At 36.9% G+C, this 23,512-nt stretch overlaps 1 protein-coding gene across 1 annotated transcript in view; it reads left to right on the top strand.

Moving 5' to 3' along the window:
- The window catches only part of STK32C (serine/threonine kinase 32C), a 916,526-nt gene that overhangs the window by 569,096 nt on the left and 323,918 nt on the right, over positions 1–23,512 (top strand). The window contains exons 3-5 of the mRNA XM_044056813.1: positions 17,403–17,576; positions 17,993–18,030; positions 18,205–18,294. Coding sequence (XP_043912748.1) covers positions 17,403–17,576; positions 17,993–18,030; positions 18,205–18,294 — 302 coding nt within the window. The remainder of the gene's footprint in view (positions 1–17,402; positions 17,577–17,992; positions 18,031–18,204; positions 18,295–23,512) is intronic.

Here is a 23,512-nt window from a genome sequence, read left to right as displayed (position 1 = left end):
ACCAGAAGTGCACATACGGCACAGTCATAGTACACAGGGGAATAAATGACATGAGATGTACCTCTCTGGCTATATGAAGGGAGATGTGATAGAGCTCGCTGAATATTTATCCAAAGCAGGTATGAGTCTTGCCTTGAGTAGCATTTTACCTTCATCAAGGAGATGGCACAGTACAAACAAAAGATTATCAAATTCAACAACTGTCTTAATTTCATTCAAAGAGGGTACAGTGTACTTCAGCCTGGAGGGAGATGGCAGACAGTCCAAACTATTTTGCCAGGAATAGCCTGCACCTATCTTCCAAGGCCTTTGTATATCAGCAAAAACCTTGTACATCCCCATAGTCCCTTTTTTAGGCAATATCAGACTTCAAAAGCTCCCAACATAACAAAACAGAATTCAGATGACAAAGGTATTGCTGCTCAATGACAGGAGCCTTATCAAAAATTGCCACTCTGTACAGGTACTGCTTACTCTGTGCATCAATATTTGCATTGTCACAGAGACCTCACTGAAGATTATTGAGAGCTACCCATCAGTTCAAGGTTTCAGTGACTACCACACATTCAAGCCCTATTTAACTAGATGAAGACAATAAAGTGACAATGTTTCTATAGTCATAAAACATTTTATCCCTGACCTGTTAGACAAGAAAACAACTTAGATTACCTCTCTGTCCAATTTACCACATCTATAGCTAACAACAGGACTATCTCTATGTCCCCCTTGACCAGTACTTGTTACTTGACTAGTATGGAGTCCATTTGCATTCAAACACCATTCTTCTAGAGGTCAACTACTCCTACATCAACTGGGAGACTTCTACAACTCATAACATGTATGCCAAGTGATTTCTGGATTTCATATATGCAGACTCTATGGACCAGATAGCCCACAACCAATATTGGGGCAACAAAACCCTAGACTTGGTTCTCACCAGTATGGGACAACTCTGTTCCCTAATGGTGGTAACTATTGGACCATAAATTAGTCATATTTACATGACACAGAAGTCAGAAGCATCCTCAAAAATGTGGTATTCGGGAATTATCTTCAAGCTAATCTAATTATGTTCAGACAGTTCTACCAAAACCCAGTGACGATCATGCCAAATTCAACATCCCCTTCCTACCTAATGGTCTGTCTTCATAGGCAAAATCTTTATCGCCAAATTTCATGTTTAAAAAATCCCTAAGACAACACCTTTCCTCTCCATGGCAGTGCATATGTGCCAAACCTGCACTCGCCAGAGCTTAACACTACCCACCACACTGCTACAACTCTTCTTCCTCCTACTCTCTTAGGCAACTGTAATTCTAATATTGCCCACTATATCTGCTCTACCAATACTCCAAGCTGATGATTTACAATGAGCAATGATTTGTACACAGCTGTCTTAGAATGAACCTAATTATCCAGCTTAATATCCAGTCTTGCAATATTATAAATGTGGAATCACCTTTCCTTTTGTGTTGTAATCTAATGACTGTGCAACAGTTTTCACCTATTCACTCACTCAGTTGCATACTGCAACTTAGGATTATCTAGGCAATTGTATGTATTGTGTATTACATGTATTGCATTGTACATTGGATATTGTATTGAATATCGAGTACTGTTTATTGTATACTGTATAGTTGATTGTAAAGCTTTTCTTCCCGGGTCTCAACTGAAAATGGGTTCACTAAGGCCCAGTGGACCATCCCGGTAAAAAAAAAATGTAAATAAATAAATAAATAAATAAATGCAGATGGAAATGGATCAATCTGGCCCCCTCCATACTAAATACAATGTCAAATTTAAAAATGAACGTCTCTGGTGGAACCCAAATATAAAAAGGCTATAGGATAAAAGAAAAAAATGCTCATTGTATGTAAAAGCAATTAGAACTATCTAGTTACCAAAAATGATGTTGCTAAAGTTAACAATAAACTCTGATCAGCAACCAAACTGGAATTGTTACAGGAAGGCTAAAAAGGAGCACTCTATCAATAATTCAAGAAATTTTAATAGAAGCACTCATGCTAAGCACTTTTGTCCAATAAACAGGACTTCATCAGAGCATGAATTCACTAGGTTGTGACATTAAGTACAAGTGAATAACCAATCAAAATGTGTACCCAATCAATTAAGTAATTTAAATCAATTATCCAAGTAATAATTGCACCATCATACATAAAAACAAATCTATAAATCAGTTGTGAATATAAAAACTCCATATTTATGAAACTAAAAAAAGTTTAAAAGTGAAAACTCATGTATATCTGTAAAATAGTTATAAAATAGCTGATGTCAATTTAAGCACACTGATAATTGGCACATATTAATTTAAGCCTGGCTTCACTGTGGCAGTCAGATGTAATTGTCAGGCTAACGCCTTATATTCTAGTGAAGTCTCTCATTTGTCTCCTAGGATTGTTCACTACCTTGTCAATGATCCCAATTTAAATTTAAATTTTGAAAAAACTATTTTGAAATATTCTCCCTCAAAGAAATACAGAAAAGCTATGATATTAAAATAGAATACTAATTCAAGTATGATTAAAGCTATTATTAAAAAGAAGTGGAATATTTTTAGACAGGATTCTGGTTTGATGAAATGTTTAGGTAAGCATCCTAAATTTGTTTATAAGGGAGGGGGGACATTTTGAAGGACAATTTTGAATGGTGTAGGGATAACGACTGGACAAAGGGAAGTACAAAACAACCTGGCACATGGAAATGTAGTATGTGTAACTACTACAATTTTGTGTTAGAGGGTGATACTTTCCCAGTAAAATACAGAGGCAAAAACCTTGTTACAAGAATATGGGCTAATTGCTCTACCAAGGACGTCATATATATAAGTGCACATCAGGGCTGTGGCAGTTTCTATGTGAGGAAAACAGAACATCCATTGAAGAAAAGAATATATGAACACCTATGTGATAGTTCCAAGAAAAATGAAAACAATGCTTTGTATAAACATACCAAATTATGTACATTTTTTCAAAACTGTAATTTAAATTTGGGATTATTGACATGGTAATGAACAATCCTGGTGGGGAAGGGGCAACTGGAAGACTTTACTAGAATATAGGGACTTAGTGTGGCAGTTACATCTGAATGCCACAGTGAAACCAGGCTTAAACGAATATGTGTCTATTATCAGTGTACTTAAATTGATATCAGATATATATTTTAAACACCTTTATTGAATTATCACTTGTGATATAGGCACATTTACATTAATCAAACTGTATTAACAAGTTAAAATTGACAAATGTTATGCTTCACATATATTGCTATATATCATATAACCTAAGCAACATTATATAAATGATTAAATTCTTGCCCCTTTTTATACAAGAAACATCTTTATTAAACTGTCTCTTACAACATAAGCAATCGAATGAAAATAAAGCACACTGATACAATCCTAGTTGCAAGCATTTTACATCACAAACCATTCTGACGCAATCCCAGTTGCAGACATTATATATCACTTATAATCTATCCAGTCATTTTCAGTCAAACATTACATAGCTCATTTAAGTCTTGCCTTCTTTTAAACCTCATTCCTCCCCTGTATATATTGTTCCCACAATTCCCATTTTTCCTGTGTAGTTTGGTCCTACCTTCTTCTAAAGATCTCAGTATAGCTGGTTTAGATTTTAATTTCTATTTTCTAGTAATTGCTTTTTCAGAAACCACCATAATTAGATACAGCAAAGACTTACCATGTCTAGGTAATTCCGATCCTGTATCATAGTTGAGAAAAATCGTCTCCCTTATCACACCAATTTGCCCACCCAGCATCTCTGACAATGCATCCCACAGGGAATCCTTAAAGTTCACCAATTCATTGCACTCTCAGAAAATACCCGACGAAAAATTCTCTGGAGTTTCCTTGAGGTTAAAAATATCAATGTAAACATTTCCCAGCAAAAATCCTAAATCTTCTAGATTTTGTTGCATATTTGGGAGACATAATATATATTCTACCATTGTTTCTTTGTGATTTGCTTACCCAGTCTCTCTTCCCAATCCTTTCTAACTTCCTCTGATTGATTCTTATAGTTATGCAATACTTTAGATGCTCTACTAATTATTCTTTTTTAATGGCAGCATCTCTTCTAGATTCTACTAAAAACTCTACCACTGTGCATGATTTTTCATTTTTAAACTTTTTAGTTTCATAAATATGGAGTTTTTACATTCGTGAATGGTTTACAAATTTGTTTTTATGTATGATGGTGTATTTGTTGCTTAGGTAATTGATTTAAATTAATTTAATTAATTAATTAATTGGATACATGTTTCATATCCTGGCAACACTGATAATATAGAAACTTTTTTTATCAGTGGATGCATTTTCACCTCCGAGGAGATCAGACAGACTAGCTCAAGTCAAGAAACCACTTAATTTTGCTCCGTCCCAGAGACCCTGGGAGTCTTCATCATACAAGATATGATTACAGGATTCAAGGGGGTACCAGAGGGTCCAAGAAAAAGAGAGGATTCAAGAATTAACTTTTTAATCTCACAATATTGTGGTTAAATATGATAGTATTTTACATACACTACATGATTACAACATTTTTTATTATAGTAGTTTAGATATCCCTAAACTTAATTTTGATTTTTTGAAAAAGGTTTTACCTTTGTTCCCCACAATAATGGTGATTTAGTGGGCATGTTGTCAGAGTTGAAACGTTTTCCTAGGAAGATGAACTTAACCCACTGGTTTGGTGAATATAATGCACCTATTAGATGCCCTGTTAAAGATCTTTATGCACCAAATGTTATTAACACCCTTATACCTAGTTTTCAGTGTTTTTGAGAAAGCTTTTGAAAATGAAACATACAATTTTTTAAGGATAATAGGAATGGATACATCAGCTTAAATAATAGTGAATAGAATTTATTAAAAGACCTATCCCAAGATAGCTCTGTTGGGATTATGAAGCCTGACAAAGTGGGGCCACAGTCATTGTGGACCATACCATTTGTTCTGGTAAGATGCATAATTTTCTATACAATTATAGAAAATAATGTGTAGTTTTTTTGAAAGAAATTCATATTGCATATATGATGCTTTTATGCAAGGAATTTTAACTCATGATGGTACAATTACTTGCATGTGGCTAAACCTACAGTACCTTCCATTTTGGTATTCCCAAGGTTCACAAGGATGTGCACAATCCCACCTTAGTCCTATTGTTTTGCCATAAGCTTCAAAGACACATCCTATAGCCATATTTTTATATTTTTGGATAAAATGTTAAAACCATTTCTAAATGTATTTCCGTAGATACTGAAAGATTCTTGGAACTTTTTAAGATATTCAAACTGATAATAAAACAAAATTATCCAGAACCACAAGTCAAACAGCACAACTTAAAAGTCAAAATTTAATAACAATGTTCTTATTAGTTTTGACTTTTAAGTTGTACTGTTTGAGCAATATTCTTCTTAAATTTTGACTTTTAAGTTATACTGTTTGAGTGATGTTCTTATTAAATTTTGACTTTGAGTTGTACTGTTTGGCTGTGGTTCTGGATAATTTTGTTTTATCAGTTTGAGTACCTTTAGTTTATCTGGCTTTATTGCTGTTGTGTTATCTTGTTTTAAGTTAACTTTTTAAAGTATGTTACCAATGACTCTTGGCACAATTATCTATATTTTGCCACTATTGATGTAGTGGATCTTCATGGGAGCATTCCACATGAACAAGGCTTGTTGTTTGTGTATTACACCGAAGGCACACTTATTTGTGTCTAGCTCTGAGACTCTCAGTGTGTGGTTCTGTGAGCCTGCTGATGCAGTGGAACACATTATTAGGAATGATACAGAGCTAGATAACAGCCCAAGCAATGGAGAGTGATCTTTCTTAAAGAAAAATAATCATCATCATAGTCTGTAGTTGTCTGAAAAGCATTTTATTGGATTAATAACTTTTGGCAGATAAACACTGTTAAAGTATTAAAGAATGCCATGGTTGATGGTCTTAATATACTTTTAAGATCCATTACATCATCATCGTGTTTTCTTTAGAAAACAAATGGTAATTAACATTACAAAGCATTAGAAGAGAGTAGACTAGTTTGTCATTGTTTAAACTAGTTAGTTAAATTATCATAAGTATGCAGAGTAATATGGGGGTTAGTGTGACTGGACAAAGGGCTGTGAAAGTGAATATTAAGTAGAGCCAAAATTATTGGATGTTAGAAGAGCTTGTAGGCCAATCAGAGGGATCAATGAATAGGCCTATCAGGGGAGTAGAGGGTTTTTTTTATGTCCAATGAGGATGAAAAAGAGGCCAGGTTTGTGAAGATGGAGAGGGTAAAGCATCAATGAAAAACTTCATGAGGGACTGAGCTGATGGGAGGGTTCTGAGGGTAAAGCAGCAGTGAAAAACTTCATGAGGGACTGAGTTGGCTGGTTAAAATAGGAAAGATATGTTGTGTTTCCAAGCAAGCTGATCTGGCTCTTATACCTGAGCTGAAATTTAAAAAAATGGCTCGTGAGTAAGTCAGACTGTTAAAGTTTTTCATTTAAGTAAACTACATAAAATGCACCAGTGTACCCAATCATTCCCTTCTGAATAACCCCTTCCAGATGAATAGACCCAACAATACAGAAATAGAGCAAAGGTAGGAAGTGGAGAATGTAAAGGTGCTTACTAACACTATCTTTTTATTTTTGTGTTTCTGACAAAGTTAATTGGGCTGTAATGCCTATATTGAGACAAAGGAAATGGCTCCTGAGTCTGCAAGACAGTTAAATGTTAAAAACTGTTTATTTAAATGAAAACATCCACTCCAGTGTACCCAAAACAGTCTCTGTGACCTACAACTTCCAAGTGCTTACACCTGGTGAGTCAGAGAAAAGGTAGGAAGTGAAGTATGTAAATTTCTAAAGTTTCCTCGTGTATTAGGGAACTGACTGGGGTATAATTGAAGTAGTGGAGCTAAGAAAATGGAACCAGCGTACCTTCCTGAAAAAATCAGAGATGTGTGTGAGCATGGCTCATGAAAGAGTCCACCCTAATAGCATATAACACAAACTGAAAGAACTTTGCCGCAGTGTTTCCCCGAGTGTATCCCTCATACCTTTCCTTTCTAAGAATATATATCAAAGTAAAACTCTCAAAATAAATATTAAATTTAGCAAATTTTACTTTATGTGTTTTCTTAGAAAGGAGAGGTGTGTTGGATACACTCTGGAAACACTGCGGCAACGTTCGTTCAGTTTTACTTCTCATACTTATTTCATTTTTTTTACTTCTTCTCATACTTATTTCTTTTGTTTTACTTCTTCTCAAACTTATTCCTTTTGTTTTACTTCTTCTCATACTTATTCCTTTTGTTTTACATCTTCTCATACTTATTCCTTTTGTTTTACATCTTCTCATACTTATTTATTTTGTTTTACTTCTTCTCATACTTATTTCTTTTGTTTTACTTCTTCTCATACTTATTCCTTTTGTTTTACTTCTTCTCATACTTATTCCTTTTGTTTTACTTTTTCTCATACTTATTCCTTTTGTTTTACTTCTCATGCTTATTTCTTTTGTTTTACTTCTTCTCATACTTATTCCTTTTGTTTTGCTTCTTCTCATACTTATTTCTTTTGTTTTACTTCTTCTCATCATAGATGTTCACTAGGCTAACGAACACAAGGGCCTTTTTAAGCCTAGCCATGCATTCCAAATCTCTGACAACTTCTGATACCCTTGATAAGTGTAAGCAAGGGCTTGGGAGATGAATCATTACAGGTTGGTGTCCATTAGAGACATAGGTGCAAAACCAGGGATGAATTTCCAGTTCCCCATCCAATTGTCCAAGTTGCACTTGAATTGGGATAGGGTTGAACTCTGCTTCACATGGATGGGGAGCCTGTTCCATAGACAGGGTAGTCTGGGATACATACCTGTCTGTCCAGCAGGTCCTGTTCATATCACAGGCAAGGTTTAACTCTTTAGAATAGGTAATTCTGGTGCTGTTTGTTTTGTGGATATGCAGGAGGTTCATTAGAATGGGGTATGACAATGCCCTGTACACCAGGCATAGATCTCCCCTCAAAATGCTGTAGGAGATACAATACAGGGATAGGGCCTTGAGACAGAGTGCATAGGACATTTTACTTATGTCCTGTATTCTTTTAGTGAGGAACCTCTGTGCATGTTCTAATTATTGGATACACCTGATTAGGTACATGCCAAATGGGGTACTGTACTCAATGATAGGTCTGATGCATGTCGAATACAGTGGAACAATGACTTCCTTGGACTTAGATGCCATACCTTTGTTTATAAGTTGTGCAGCATAGAATGATTTTCTCACCCTAATCCAATTCAAGTGCAACTTGGACAATTGGATGGGAATCCAGAACTTCATCCCTGGTTTGGCACCTATGTCTCTGATACAAACAGGTACCACAAGCCACCCACTTGTATCTTTACATAAGTAATACAGATAAGAATAAAATTTTGTCAGTGGAAGGAATATACATTGGTAAAGAGAAATTTGACACACTAGGCAAAGAATATTGGGACAAAAAGATATGGGATTAAGGACCACAAAGGGTTAAGCAATGCAGTCATTTTAGTCCATCTCTATTTATCATTCTGTGTTTAGTAGTACAGTGATTTTTTTACTTTTACTACATATAAGACACTCTCTAGACATCCGTGTTGTTTTTACCTTTGTACTTTAGTGTATACACACAGTAGACACACTATATTCTAGTGATTTTTTCAGCTGATAGAGCAGCCATTGCCCATTTGTTGATGTTTGCTGTTCTTTTTCTTTCACATTTAACCAGGTTATCTGCTTCAATACTATCGTATGTGTTACAGCAAAGTTCATTTACTCGGAACTAATACTGAACATATATCTGTATAAATGGTACTTGTAAAGCATCCACAGAGTACATGACTTTGCCTGTTCTCAAGGTGATCCATTACGCAGCTTCTACTTCACCTCTTTTTCCTGCAACAGTCTCACCTGCTTCATAACCTCTCATAATATTTCCGGCTGTCAATATTTTTGTAATTGTAGTATAATATTATCTGCCCTGATTTATGGGCTATGCATGTTGTATTTACTCATTTCATTTTTACCATTTATTATTTTGTAACATTTTTGTATTTATTCCAATAAAAACAACAGGACTTGGAGACAGCTGCAGGATCCAGTACACACAATGTTTAACAGACACAAGCGCTTTCATGGGTAACCCCACCTTATCAGATGTCAATATAAAATAACATCAATTCTACCCCCTTCATTTATACATCCCCCTCCTAAATCACATGACATAAAAGTTAATTACTGTCTCACAATTAAAATAATCGCTTCCTATTTAAGCCACAAAATAATTTATATATATATATAGAAAAACATTTAATACAAGCATTTTAATATTTAAAAAAATAAAAACAAAAATTCATCTAATCAAAGCAGTCCAACACAAAAATAAATAATTAAATCATCTAAAAAGTTGCCCAGATTTTAACTTGGGCCATATGGGGATATATTCATTCAACCAATGGCCCATGTCCGCTCTCAGTCTTACTATCCATTTAGCTTCCATTTCTTCTGTAATATTATGTAAATCACCCCCACCCCTAATATTTTCATGAGTTCTCCCAATAGCTGAAAATGTAAAACTGTGTTTGAGGTCAATGTTAATAGTATGTTTTGCTAATGCATTAACCCTATTTTTCTTATTAATGGCATATATATGCTCATTTATCCTTTCTTTAAGAGATCTGTCAGTCTTCCCAACATAACATTTGTGACATTCTATGCAGTGGGCTAGACAATATGTTCACTGTCACATGTGGCTGAAACTTTAAATTTGTATATCTTCTCTTGATCTGGATGTTCAAATTTTGAGCTACTATCTATGTACTTACAATACAAACAATTGCCACATTCTTGAGTCCCTTTAACTACATTTGACTTCACAATCTCCTGTTTTTTATATACTTTAGGGTAACATAACTGTCTTTTTAATGACATGTAGTTCTTTAAGGTGAAACTGGGTTTTTCATCTATCAGTCCTTTGATATCTTTACCTGTCTTCAGTATGCCCCAGTGTTTCCTAACTGTATTCATATAAACCTGTACATCACTGGAGTAGTAAAAGATATTCTAACCTTTCCACTAACCTGGTTACTATTTGGATGTACCTTCCCTGCATCACTTTTCTTTGAAAAATAGAGTTTTGCTTTAGAGTCTCGTAGTCTACTGACCTCTTTCACACTAGTCTCAATATCTTTTACATTATATCCTCTGTCTTTTAATTCACCACTGACTTTCTCAACCTGCTGGCAAAAATCTTCATCTAAAACATTCAGTCTTGAAGCCCTATACACCTGATTGTGCATAACATTTCTAAAAATATAGGGAGGGTGCATACTATCCTTCGCTAGGAGATGATTAACATAACGCTCCTTCCTATGCTGCCTAGTTATGATGTGACCACATTCATTCTTCTCTATACTTACATCCAGAAAGTTAACATTCTTAATTGAATGAGTATACGTAAAACATAAAAAGTTGTACTATGATTGATGTAATGTACGAATTCAACTAATTCATCTACAGTTCCTTTCCAAAGGATGAAAAGATCATCCACAAACCTTCTAAAAATATATACCCTATCAAAAAATGGTCCTTGTAACACAAAATTAGTTTCCCAGACTGCCATAACAGCATTGGCATAGCTATTGGCACATGATGTGCCCATAGCTACACCATTCGACTTCCAGTGTAAATCTTGCCCAAACAAAAATACATTGTCCTCCAAAACTATTCGGAGCAGCTGACATATTCATTCTATTGTCTGTTCATTTATGTGAAACATATCTCTGAGAAACTTATTAATGCTCTCTATCCCCAAATTATTGGGTGTCATTGTTGTAAATAATGATACCACATTATCTTATTTTTAATTATGAAGTCAATCCAAGCAGACTTGCCCTTGGTGGAAGGTTACAGGAATAAATAAAACACAGCAATGTAAAATAAAATCTTCTCTTTTAATATACAAAGGTGAGTGCTTTCACAGTGACAACCACTGCTTCATCAGACATTAGTTACAAATTCTAACCACACTTAAATACTCAGTTTAAAAATCAAACAGCCAATCATACTAATGCATCAAATAATTATCATAAATTACATGTAAAAGCAAAAGTGTGTTTTTAAAGCAACAGTGTATCAACACAACATAGTATCATACTCTTAACAGTGCAAGTAGCGGAGCTGATGTGCATGGGGTTATTTTAGTTTTCTGAACTTGAGAACTGGCTTCAAGGGTACACTATCATTTAAACCTAGTCCCCTGTGTGCTCCCAATCTCAAGATCCATTTCACTTCCATATTCTCTGTAGAGTTAACAACATCTCCCAATCTAATACTTCTATTCTGCACTTGTAAGATTTGGAACAAAAAAATGTGATTTTCCCCATTAGCCAGAGTGTGCTTGGCTAAGGCACTATAGTCCTGCCCTTTTCTTGTGCAGTATACATGGTCTCTAATTCTTTCCCTAAGATGGTGGTAAGTTTTCTCTACATAAAAATGGAAGCATACTTCACAGTGAGCTACATAAACAACATTTTTAGTATTACGATCAGTTGAATTCCTTAATTCCCAAAGGTGTCCTGTCTCTGGATGTTTAAAAAATCGGGATTCATCTATATATGTGCACTGAGCACAGTTCTCACATTTTTGTGTACCTTTCCATAGGTTCTCTCCAATCCCTTCCATCATAGATGCTCTAGGGTAACATAATTGCTGTTTCAAGTTCTTTTTATTTTTGAATACAAATTGTAGGTACTTGCCTACTATAGGTTCATAGGTAGATACTAGGCTATCTGCCCTAGGGCATTTATAAGCCTAGCCAGAGTGTATTTGGCTTCTGCCTCCCTATTAGATTAGCCTACTATGCCTCTGTAAAGTAGGTCACAGAAGGTACCCTTTTAAGATTAGTTTACTGTGCCTCTGTCTAGCAGGGTCACAGGAGAGATCCCAGGGGTGAATTTGCGATTTCCCATCCACGTGTCCAAATTTCGCTTGAAGAGGGTCAGCGAGGGGCTATGTCTAACATGAATTGGGATTCTATTCCAGAGTGAGGGGAGCCTTTGGGAAATGAATCTGTCCCTCCAGCTTGTCCTATTTATTTTTGTGCTGAGATTTAGGTCCCTGGAGCGTATAGCTCTAATGGACTTGGATTTTTTGAGGTGGAGCATGTCCATTAATTCTGGGTTTGACATGGCTTTGTACGTTAGGCATAGATCGCCTCTGAGTAGGCGGTAAGCAACTGAGTAGAGCTGGAGTTTCTTTAGTCGTGCTGCATAGGACATCTGTTTGTAGCCCATGATCCTCTTGGTGAGGTACTTTTGGAGTCTCTCCAGTTGTTGCAGGTGTCGGGTAAGGTACATCCCAAAAGGGGCATTGTATTCAATTATGGGCCTGATGAGTGACGAGTAGAGGGGCACAATGACCTCTCTTGATCTAGATGTGAACCCTTTCATGATAAGGTGGGCTATATAGAAGGTCTTTCTAACCACTTTGGCAATGTGATTATCAAAGGAGAGATTCCTATCTACGTTGGTCCCCAAATCTCTAATTACTTCTTCCGTACTTAATGGATTACCACCTATGCGGTAATTTGTGGGCACCTCGTTTTTCCCAAAGGGGATGACTATGCACTTTTTAGCATTTAGCTTGAGGCCGTGGCTCTGGCACCAAGCATCCGTCTCTGTGAGACCCTTTTGGAGGATGCTTGTGTCAGCTGGAGATTCGATTATGGCCCCCAGTTTGCAGTCATCTGCGAACTTTGTCATCCATATTCCCCCCATGTTAGCCTGAACCTCAGAGAAGTATATACCGAACAAGAAAGGTCCCGGAACTGAGCCCTGTGGGATGCCACTTGCAACTGGATTGGATTCGGACATGGCACCTGCGATTCTGACCATGTGGGTTCTATCTCTGAGCCAGTTTGCAACCCATCTTGTGATATAGGGGTTGATATTTAAGCTGGTGAGCTTATTTATGATGCCCGAGTGGGGTATTGTGTCGAAGGCTTTTGCGAGTTCCAGGTAGGCTGTGTGGACTACCTTGCCCTCATCTATGGCTTTGGTAACTGTTTCAAAGAAATCAACTAGGTTTAGGAGGCAAGATCTGCCCTTAACAAAGCGGAATTGGGTAGGGTCCAGTGTCTGGAGGCTCCCAATGTCTTTGTTTATGAGTTCCATGATAATATGTTCCATAGCTTTACAGACCAGACTAGTCAGGCTTATGGGGCGATAGTTTCCGGGGTCCGTTGTGGCACCACCTTTGTGGAGTGGGTCCACTGTAGCTGTACACCATTCTTTCGGTCCATATCCTGTAGTAAGGCTAAGTTTGAACAGTGAATTAATGTGAGGGTTCAGTTCTTCTTGGAGCTCGTGTAAGACACAGCCTGGGACACCGTCCGGTCCCATAGATGCTGTGACTTTTGCTTTGGAGAGGGCAGGTTTGACCTGTGCATCTGTGATGTCAGGGAGATTACATTCAGTTGGGATAGGTGTTTGCTCCTTTGGGGGGGAAGGGGGGGAGAGGTTTGCGCTGAATCTGTCTGCCAGGATGTTGGCTATGTCTGTAGGTTCGGTATATTTTGTACCGTTATGCAACAATTCAGAGCATATCTGGGAGTTTCTGCCCATGTTTCTGACATAACTAAAGAAGGCCTTGTGATTATCTTTAGTGTCTAGGGCAATTTTTCTTTCGAAACTGGCCTTTGATGATTTTATGAGGGATCGAAGTTTCTTGCTAATACTGATCAGAGATGCCTTCCCTTTTTGGGATTTTGCTCTGTCATGTAGTAGCTTCCTCCTTCTGTTGTATAGCTTATTTATGGCCGGGGTCCACCAGTCCGGTCTCCTGTTTTTGGAGGAGTGAGTCTTGGTTTTATTTGGGATAGCACAATCCATGCATTCCTGCAGGTGCTCATAGAATGCATTTGTAAAGGATTCTGTGGATTGGGCTGTATTATCCTCTGGCCCAGGGGCTTTGAAGGATTTCACCTCAGTCTTGAGAAGTGCAAAGTTGGCTTTGGAGAAATTCTTTACAGTGATTTCCTTGGCTGGGGGTGGGGATGGAATATGGATGTCCAGGGAAATTTGTTTATGGTCTGATCTTACCAATGAGGGGTTTACCTCTGGTGTGGAACATAGAGTCCCCATGTTGGTGATGATCAGGTCCAATATGTTGTTCCGTATTGTGGGAGTGGTGACTACTATGTTTGTGGTCTTCTCATCAACAAAAAGCATGTGCCAGTTCTGATGTATTATACCTTGAAATGTATTTATATCCATGGTATAAGGTAAAACCATTGGAGTAACGGATAGGCCTTTGTTCTTGTTATTCACCATTTCCCTTATTACTTTATCAGAGTAATATGGTCTTGCTCTACTGTCCCTCTCTCTGTAAACTTGTTGATATGCTCTATTAATCAGAGTAATATGGTCTTGCTCTACTGTCCCTCTCTCTATAAACTTGTTGATATGCTCTATTAATCAGAGTAATATGGTCTTGCTCTACTGTCCCTCTCGCTATAAACTTGTTGATATGCTCTATTAATCAGAGTAATATGGTCTTGCTCTACTGTCCCTCTCGCTATAAACTTGTTGATATGCTCTATTAATCAGAGTAATATGGTCTTGCTCTACTGTCCCTCTCTCTATAAACTTGTTGATATGCTCTATTAATCAGAGTAATATGGTCTTGCTCTACTGTCCCTCTCGCTATAAACTTGTTGATATGCTCTATTAATTTCACCTTCATTATAGCCTCTTTTCAAAAACCTTGTTCTCAGTCTACCAAGTTCACCCTCATACACATGTTCCTGGCAGCATAGACGCGATACTCTCATTGCTTGTCCTTTTATGATGTTATGAAAAATATTTGGATTGTGCATACTATCTCTGTGTAAGAAAGCGAGACGGTAACATTGTTTCCTATACAATCTTGTTAACCAATTGGTATCCTCCCTGTATACGGTGACATCCAAGAAATCTATACTTGTGTAAGAGTAACTCATGGTAAATTTCAGGAAATCACTGGTGGTGTTAAGGTAGAGCTGAAGTGACTTCAGTTGTTCCTCAGTACCCTTCCAAAGAACAAAATGATCATCCACAAAGCGTCTGTAAAAGGCTATCTGTGGAGTCATTGGCATATACTCATTCTCCCATCCTACCATTACCAGGTTTTCATACATGTTGACTCAACTAGTGCCCATTGCAACTCCCAAACGTTGTTTATAACATACCTCTTTGAACATGAAAATATTGTTCTCAAGCACCACTTCCGACAATATGCAAATAAAGTCTATCTTATCCAAAGATAATTGACCCTGTCTTAGCATCACTGATTTCACCATATTTATCCCTTCCTCATTAGGTATACTAGTGAATAATGAAACCATATCTAGTGTGGCTAACACATTCCTATTTAACTTATCCAGGTCTTTAACTGTTTCATACATGTCTACTAAAAACTGTTCAGTGTCTTTTAACACTTTCTTTAGTTCACTATCTAGATATATGGAGATAGGTTCGGTTGCCGGGTCCTTATGAATTTTTGGAAGACCATGCATTTCTGGAATTAGTGGATGCTCAACAGTAAAAAATTGAGAGAGTTCCTTCCTCAATAGCCCCATACACATACTTTCCTGCAAAACATTTGCAATGCTGTTCTTTATATCAAGCACTATTTCAGTTATTACTGTCTCATACACATTTCCATCTGACAGCATCCCTTGCATGATGTTATAATAACAACACACATAATATAATAATATAATAATAAGTAGAATCTAAAACCACAACTGGGCCCCCTTTATCAGAGGGCCGTAGAACAATACTTTCATTACTTTGTAAATTATACATTGCTTCTCTTTCATCTAATGATAAATTATAACTTTGCTCTTTAAAAGAATAATCAATGCTGTTATTACTATTATAAATTGCATTTTCACAGGCCTTCAAGAATTTTTCTACATTATAAGGTAGCATTGGTACAAAAACACTATTTTCCTGAAATTGACTACCTCCTTCTGAACACACATTACAAAATTGTAACTTTAACGCTACATTGTGGGTAAACATCTGTAATCCTATCAGCATCTCACTAACATCCATTGGACTAGCCAGAATAAAATTCAGACCCTTATTTAATAAAGTTCTTTCTGCTATAGTTAGTTCGTACCTTGAAATGTTCCATACTAAATCTCCTGACCCCACATTTTCTTCAGAGTATGCATCTGTTGCTGGGCTGGTGCCTCCTTCCGTTTCTGGCCTCGTTGGAGGTCCTGCTGCATTCATTTCCTTCTTCCTGGATGAATTGGTAGCAGTAGGATTGGAAAAACCTGTTGACATCCTCCTTCCATGTTGATTCTGCGCCTAATGACGTTCAACTAAAATATCCCCATGCACATCAGCTCTGCTACTTGCACTGTTAAGAGTATGATACTATGCTGTGCTGATACACTGTTGCTTTAAAAACATACTTTTGCTTTTAAATGTAATTTAAGATAATTATTTGATGCATTAGTATGATTGGTTGCTTGATTTTTAAACTGAGTATTTAAGTATGGTTAGAATTTGTAACTAATGTCTGATGAAGCAGTGGTTGTCACTGCGAAAGCGCTCACCTTTGTATATTAAAAGAGAATATTGTTTTTTGCATTGCTGTGTTTTATTTATTCCTTTAACCTTCCACCAAGGGTAAGTCTGTTTGGATTGACTTCATCCAGTCTCTGGGACTGCTTTGGACTGTTTGGGTTATTTTAAAGATAGATGCCATAGTTTGTGATATAATAGTAATTTTAATCATACCCACCACTCTTATAATGTTGTATTTAATGTTTTGATAGCCTGTGAATGCAGAAAACTGTATAGCACGTAATGTCAAGATTGCTCCAAGTTGATAAACTGTTAAACTATTTTCTAGGCCAGTGCTAATACTGCCATAGCTGTTCTTTGTTGTTGTCATTGGTGTTCGTAATTAATATTTTAATGTTATACTTATAGTTGTCTGCTCTTTGTCTTGTAGTGAACCATATTAGCACAACCCTTACAAATGAATGTTTGTTACATCTCACTTGAGCTAGGTATATAAACTTCTTTTCAAGCTACATTTTTGTAAGATTTTTGATGCAGTACTGAATTAGCACATTATGGAGGATTCAGCTATTAATGTACTGTGCCAGTTAAACTCTTCTTTGAGAAATATCTGCACATTAAGTATTTTTTCCATGTCTGTATTGTTAGAAGAAACTTTTATGCATGCAGTGGCACTTATTACACTAGGTTGTTTTTTTTTTTTTTTTAACATTGATTAACACTTATCTTATTTGCCCCACAGGTACTCCTTTCAAGATGAGGAAGACATGTTTATGGTAGTAGATTTGCTCCTTGGGGGTGATCTTCGATATCATTTACAACAGAATGTACAGTTTACAGAAGAGACTGTCAAGCTTTACATGTGTGAAATGACATTAGCCTTAGACTATTTACGTAGCCAACATATTATCCACAGGTAATGTGACCTACGTGGATTGTGAGGATTGCATGTTCTGTGCTGTTTGCATCTGTAGTGGAAATACAGAGCAGTATAGACTATCTGTTGTGCCTGTGCAGTCAATAAACTTAAAGAGTAAAATAATGTATTAATACTTACATATTTTTTTATTTCTGCTGTGATTATTTCTTCAGTGTTTTTAGAATATTATGATTATGGAGAGATAGCACTGCATTTGTTTTGCTTTAATTTTATGATTTTATAGTCATTCTAGCAGCTCTGTTATCTGACAAGGAGAGGTCTGCTTTCAGTACGGCAGGAAATTACTAATTCCATTCAGTTAGAAATGTAATGCTACTGTTGCTACTTGTCATTTACATGAATGTTTATTCTACAGGATTGTTTTGTTTCATTATGTTTTCTTTGTTTTCCAGGGACGTCAAGCCTGATAACATTCTTCTTGATGAACAAGGTCAGAAAATAAAATGCTCCCACACACAACCTGACAGTCTAAGTAAAATAAGCAATTTCTAGTTTATGTACATTTTATGTCAAATGTTTTTACAGAAACAATATCAATTGCTGTATTTATACTAATGTGTTGATAGCCACTATTTTTTGCTTATGACAAGCTTTTTTTTACTAGGGCATGCACATCTCACAGACTTTAATATTGCAACAATAATCAGGAATGGAGAGCGAGCGACGGCTTTAGCGGGAACCAAACCATACATGGGTATGTAATAAGGGCTTTGTTATACCCTCCACTTTTTGTGATAGCACCATACAGTTGTATGCCTTTTGTTTTAATGTACCTGAACTATTCTGATGGTGATAAGTTGAAAAGAGCTATTTTTTGAAGGCAAAATCCCAGAAAAACAGGATTGAAATTATTGACATTGGATTGTTGAAAATGTCAAAAACTAATTCACACAAAGCTAATTTTCATTTTCTGAGATAATGTTGAGTAAAAAAAAAGTTATGATATTATGACAGAAGGCACATCCCATTTATCAAAATCTATGCATCACCCATACTTACTCTGTTTGCTCAGCTGATTTCTGACTCTGATTTTTATTTGATCTGTTCCTAGATTCATAGGTAACTATAAGGCAATCAGGTTGAGAGTAATGCACACACTGTACCCATCACATACAATTCAGTGCAGACATATAGACCCACATAAGCTGAGGCACTTAAACGTAACCTTCCTAAACCACAAAAAACTCCTTGATGAAGTACAGATAACAAATACCCTCAGCAGCCCCAAATGCACTCTTTCAAAACAACACCCACATCAACACATAGAGCCACATGTCATGGAGCCTCTAACTCTAAGCCCATAAAGAAAGCCACCACACAGTCCAACATTTTGGACATTGGAGGGTCCACCATGAGACATACTGATGTCCCTCTCACCAGACTGAGTAAGGAGAAAACCATAGTCAGTTGCTTATCAGGGGCTAGGATCCAGCACATTATGCATGCACTGTGGACCACAAGTACCAGTATGACTCAGTAATAGAAAAAATGACTGGAGACATACCTCCCTAGACTATATGAAGAGAGACATCATAGAGCTCTAAGAATGTGTGCCTCAGGCTGATACAAGCCTTGCTTTGAGCAGCATTTTACCTTCTCCAAGGATGATGTCACAATACAAACAAACGATGATTGACTTTAATAATTTGCTTAGTTTCTGGTGTCATTATGAGGGGGTGTAATATTTGTCAGCTTGGAAGAAGGTGGTCAACAGACCATGCTTCATTGCCAGGGATGGTCTGTACCTCTCCCATCTAGGCTTTCAGTTATTAGCTAAAACATTGTCTTCCCCCATAGTGCTTTTTTTTTAGGCAATGCCAAACTGAAAGTACTTCTGACATAGCAAATCAAAGCCATGAAAATCTAAAGGTATTGCTGGTCAATGCTAGAAGTCTAAACAAAAAACTCCACTCCCTCTCTTCACCCTAGAGAATGCTGATATCTGTGTGGTCAGAGACATGGTTTAAGGCCCTGGAGAGCACACCTACAGTCCAAGGTTATAATGCCTTCCACAAATTTAGACCAGCTACTACACAGATAGGGACTAAAGGTGGAGGTGTCTCTATTTACATCAAAAATAAATATACCTCAAGGCTTGTCAAACAGGACAATGCATTTGAGCTGCTCCATGTTCATATCACCATAGATAAAATCCAGTATCACTTCCTTGCCACCTATGGTCCCCCTCTATGATGCAGGAAACATATACCATGTATTTAAACTTATTAGAAACACTAACCATCCAAACCAGTACTATATTCATGGACGACTTTAATTAGCACTATTAACTGGGAATCCTATACAATACCAAACATAAAGGCACAGAGATTCCTGAATTTTGAAAACACAAACTCCCTGAACCAGGTAGTCAGTACACCAACCAGGGGTGCAGCCATACTGGATCTAGCCCTGATTAATATGGGAGAGTGCTGCTCACCCCCTACTGTAATGTCTTCCTTGGAAGGGTCAGACCACAAAATGGTCTCCTTTCAAGTAAAAATAAAACCTGGACCCCAGCTAAACCTGGAATATTCAGAAACTAATCTAAGGCTAACCTCCTGCTACTAAGTGATAACCTGGCAAAATTTTAAGCTTCCATAAACCCTGAGAACACTGCTGCCTATGCAGAACTGTTCACAGAAACCTTGTACAAGCATCTTAATAGCTGCATAGAGGCAGCTGTAACCACCTGGAAGAAGTACAGAACTAACTCGAAAAACAAGCCACTCTGGTGGAATCACAGAAATCAATAGGCTGTATAATAGGAGGAAGAAAATCATGACAAAAATTAGGAGGTGCAGCACCCAGCAGGATAAAAGCACTCTCATCAAACTAAAGGACAAATAAAGTCTACCAAAGTCAAAATTTAGATGAATCTGAACTCCCAGGCCAAGGACAACCACAAGACATTCTTTAGCTATGTCCGCAACCTCAAAGGCAATTCACAATTGTGTGCAGAGCTCATTGTAAATGAAGCGACCTATACTGAGCCAGAAAATATAGCAAACCTACTGACCAATAAATTCAGCTCCAACTTTACCCTTCTCTCCCCCTCAGCTTTCCCTCAGGAAATGCCATTAAATATAACTCTCCCTGCTATCACTAGGGAGCAGGTCCTCAATGCTCTTTCTAAGACCAAGAACACTGCATCAGTGGGCATAGACAATATCCCAGGATGCCTTCTAAATACCATGAAACATGACCTATCAGGGCCTCTGGAATTGTTATTTAAAAATAGCCTCCAAACAGGCTTCATGCCATATGAATAGAGAACAGCAACTTTCATCTATTTTCACAAAGTTGGGCCATCTACAGACCCAAGAAACTAAAGAGCCATAAATCTCACTAGTCTTATATGTAAAGCCATGGAAAGAATTATCATGGAAATGATCAATAGTGATATAGTAAACCACCAGACACTGAACTCTATCCAGTTTGGTTTCGTCAAGGACAGATCATGCCTACTCATCCTGGTGGACATCCTTGAGCAGGTTGCCAAAGCAATGGATGACTGCAAAATGGTTCACACTGCCTACCTTGACCTGGCCAAGGTGTTTGACACAATACCCTACTTGGGCAATGCTGGCAAACTCGTGGGTCCTTTTGTGTCTTAAGTAACATAATCCGTTTAGTCTGCAGCCCTGGCAAAACCCTGTGCTATCATTGCTCACTGATAAAAATACAGGAAGAAGACATGCTAGAAGCTTTTAAAAATGTATATATAGATATCCACTTCAGTCCCATCCAGTCGCTAGGAAGTCCCATTAGGAATTATCTCAACAGCCTTTTCCATCACCCAGAATATGATAAGGTTGTTCAAAGATGAAAGACGATTCTGAATCTCTGAAGGTGGTAGACTTTTAAGAAATGAAGAAAAAAACAGCAACCGGCAGCTACCAACACAGACAAATATTTAATGTAAATCTCAATGCTTCGGTAAAAACCTTCAACAATTAACAATTACAATTCAAAAGATAAAAAATAAAAAGTAAACATATATGTGCTTTAAATTAAGTGAACTTTCTCCAAAATAGTAACTTTTAAACAAGATGGATCCGAATTATGAACTTCCATGAAATGTTTTCTATTTTCCTTTTGGTTCCTGATGTTCCTGATACTATTTTGGAGAAAGTTCAGGTTGATTTGTGTTCAGATAGGATGTTGGTTAAGAAATTATCGTATAAGGAAAGTATTTTGATACTTAAATATGGTACTTTACATCCTCAGGAACTTAATTTTGATTGCAACTGGAGGCTGTTAATTTAAAGCATATATATGTTTACTTTTTATTTTTTATCTTTTGAATTTTAATTGTTTAATTGTTAATTGTTTAATTGATTATTTTATTAGGGTGTGTATTTATATTGGATGTCAGGGGTTTGATTTTTTTGTACTCTTTGAAGGTTTTTACTGAAGCGCTGAGATTTACATTAAATATTTGTCTGTGTTGGTAGCTGCCGGTAGTTCTTTATTCTTTTTTATTTTTTATTTTTTTTAATAAATAAAGGCCTTCCCCCCACCCCACCCCCTACAACATAAGCAGTTAATGAGTGCTCCTCTATTAATATCTTCTTGATCTGGGCAAAATCAAAGTGCGGGACTCCTGTGGCATCCCTAAGGGCTGTAATATATGAACCCTAGGTGTACTCTTTGCATTTCCATGGAAACAGGTTATTTAGATGAAATGCCTGAAGCCTAGTAAAGTGTAAATATTTCCCATTTCTCATTAACTTTCTGGTATTAGGCTTGCTTGATCTCATATTTCAGATACTTAATTTCCTATAAAACATCCTTATTACTGTACTTCTTTCTTATAAACTCCTTCTCTATGGTATCTAGCTGTGCAAACAGCTAGGTATTATATTCTTGCCTCATCTTTTGTGGACTAAACTAGTCTGGTGAGGTCTCTACTCTTAAATTTAAAGCACTTATATAGGAACATATTATGATTAGGCAACAAACAAAAGTTCCCAAAGCAAAGTATTTGCTAGCTTAACTCTGCTTGTACATGTTTGACCCACAAGAAAAGCAGACTAAATTTCCAGTGTGAAAGGGGGGGGGGTCTCCCTTGGTTTATGTCTCTGAATGAATGTAACCATGGAATGAAATCTCATCTTGTTTAACAGCCATATGACCACTAACCAGTAGTCCAAAGTACTTGACACCACCATGTGCATATGTGTAATTCAAAGGGGATTGGTTATGCTCCCTCCAAATATCACATAACTGAACCCCCCTACAAAATACTGCATCTCCTTTGATACTCTGGGAAGCCTTGTTGTTCAGTTAGGGATTCTGTCAAGCACTGGAACATTCACTACATTAAAGTGTCCACCACCACCACAAGTTCCCAAGAGGAATGAAAAAGTGAGGCTATACCTCTAAGAAATCCATTCAGAACCTTTGGATTGTCCATAAAAGTTGTCTAATAACAGGGGGCTCTGCTCAGCATTAACTTGAGCAATGATCTGTTGGGCCATATCATCCATTAGTACTCTATCAATTTCCCATCCAAAGGACTGGTGTATCAAAATAGCCACTCACCTCTTAGAGTAAGAAACACAGGATAGTAGCCTAACGTCTTTCTGAAAGGCTGGTGTCACTGTCATTTTCTTTAATTTAGATTTCTGTAAAAAACACCTGTACCGTGCTCTGCATTTGAGCACAGTTCAAATTAAGGCATTAGAACTAGAGACAGGAGATGCATCCTTTACATTACATAAACAACATTTTCTGGTGACTATTATCTCTTTAATGACCCACCATCATCTCCGGATAAGTTTAGATACAATGTTATGTAGTCTAATATCAAAAGCTAAAATACCACCAAAAACCCCAAAAGGAAACAAAAAAACACCAACATTTGATAGATGCTAGAGGTGACTGTGTCCATGTTAATGTAAATTATAAGG

Source organism: Protopterus annectens, chromosome 14.part0 (genome assembly GCF_019279795.1).
Source record: "Protopterus annectens isolate FY-2018-M chromosome 14.part0, PAN1.0, whole genome shotgun sequence".
Classification (NCBI taxonomy): Eukaryota; Metazoa; Chordata; order Ceratodontiformes; family Protopteridae; genus Protopterus; species Protopterus annectens.
This window is presented reverse-complemented; position numbering and strand designations above follow the sequence as displayed.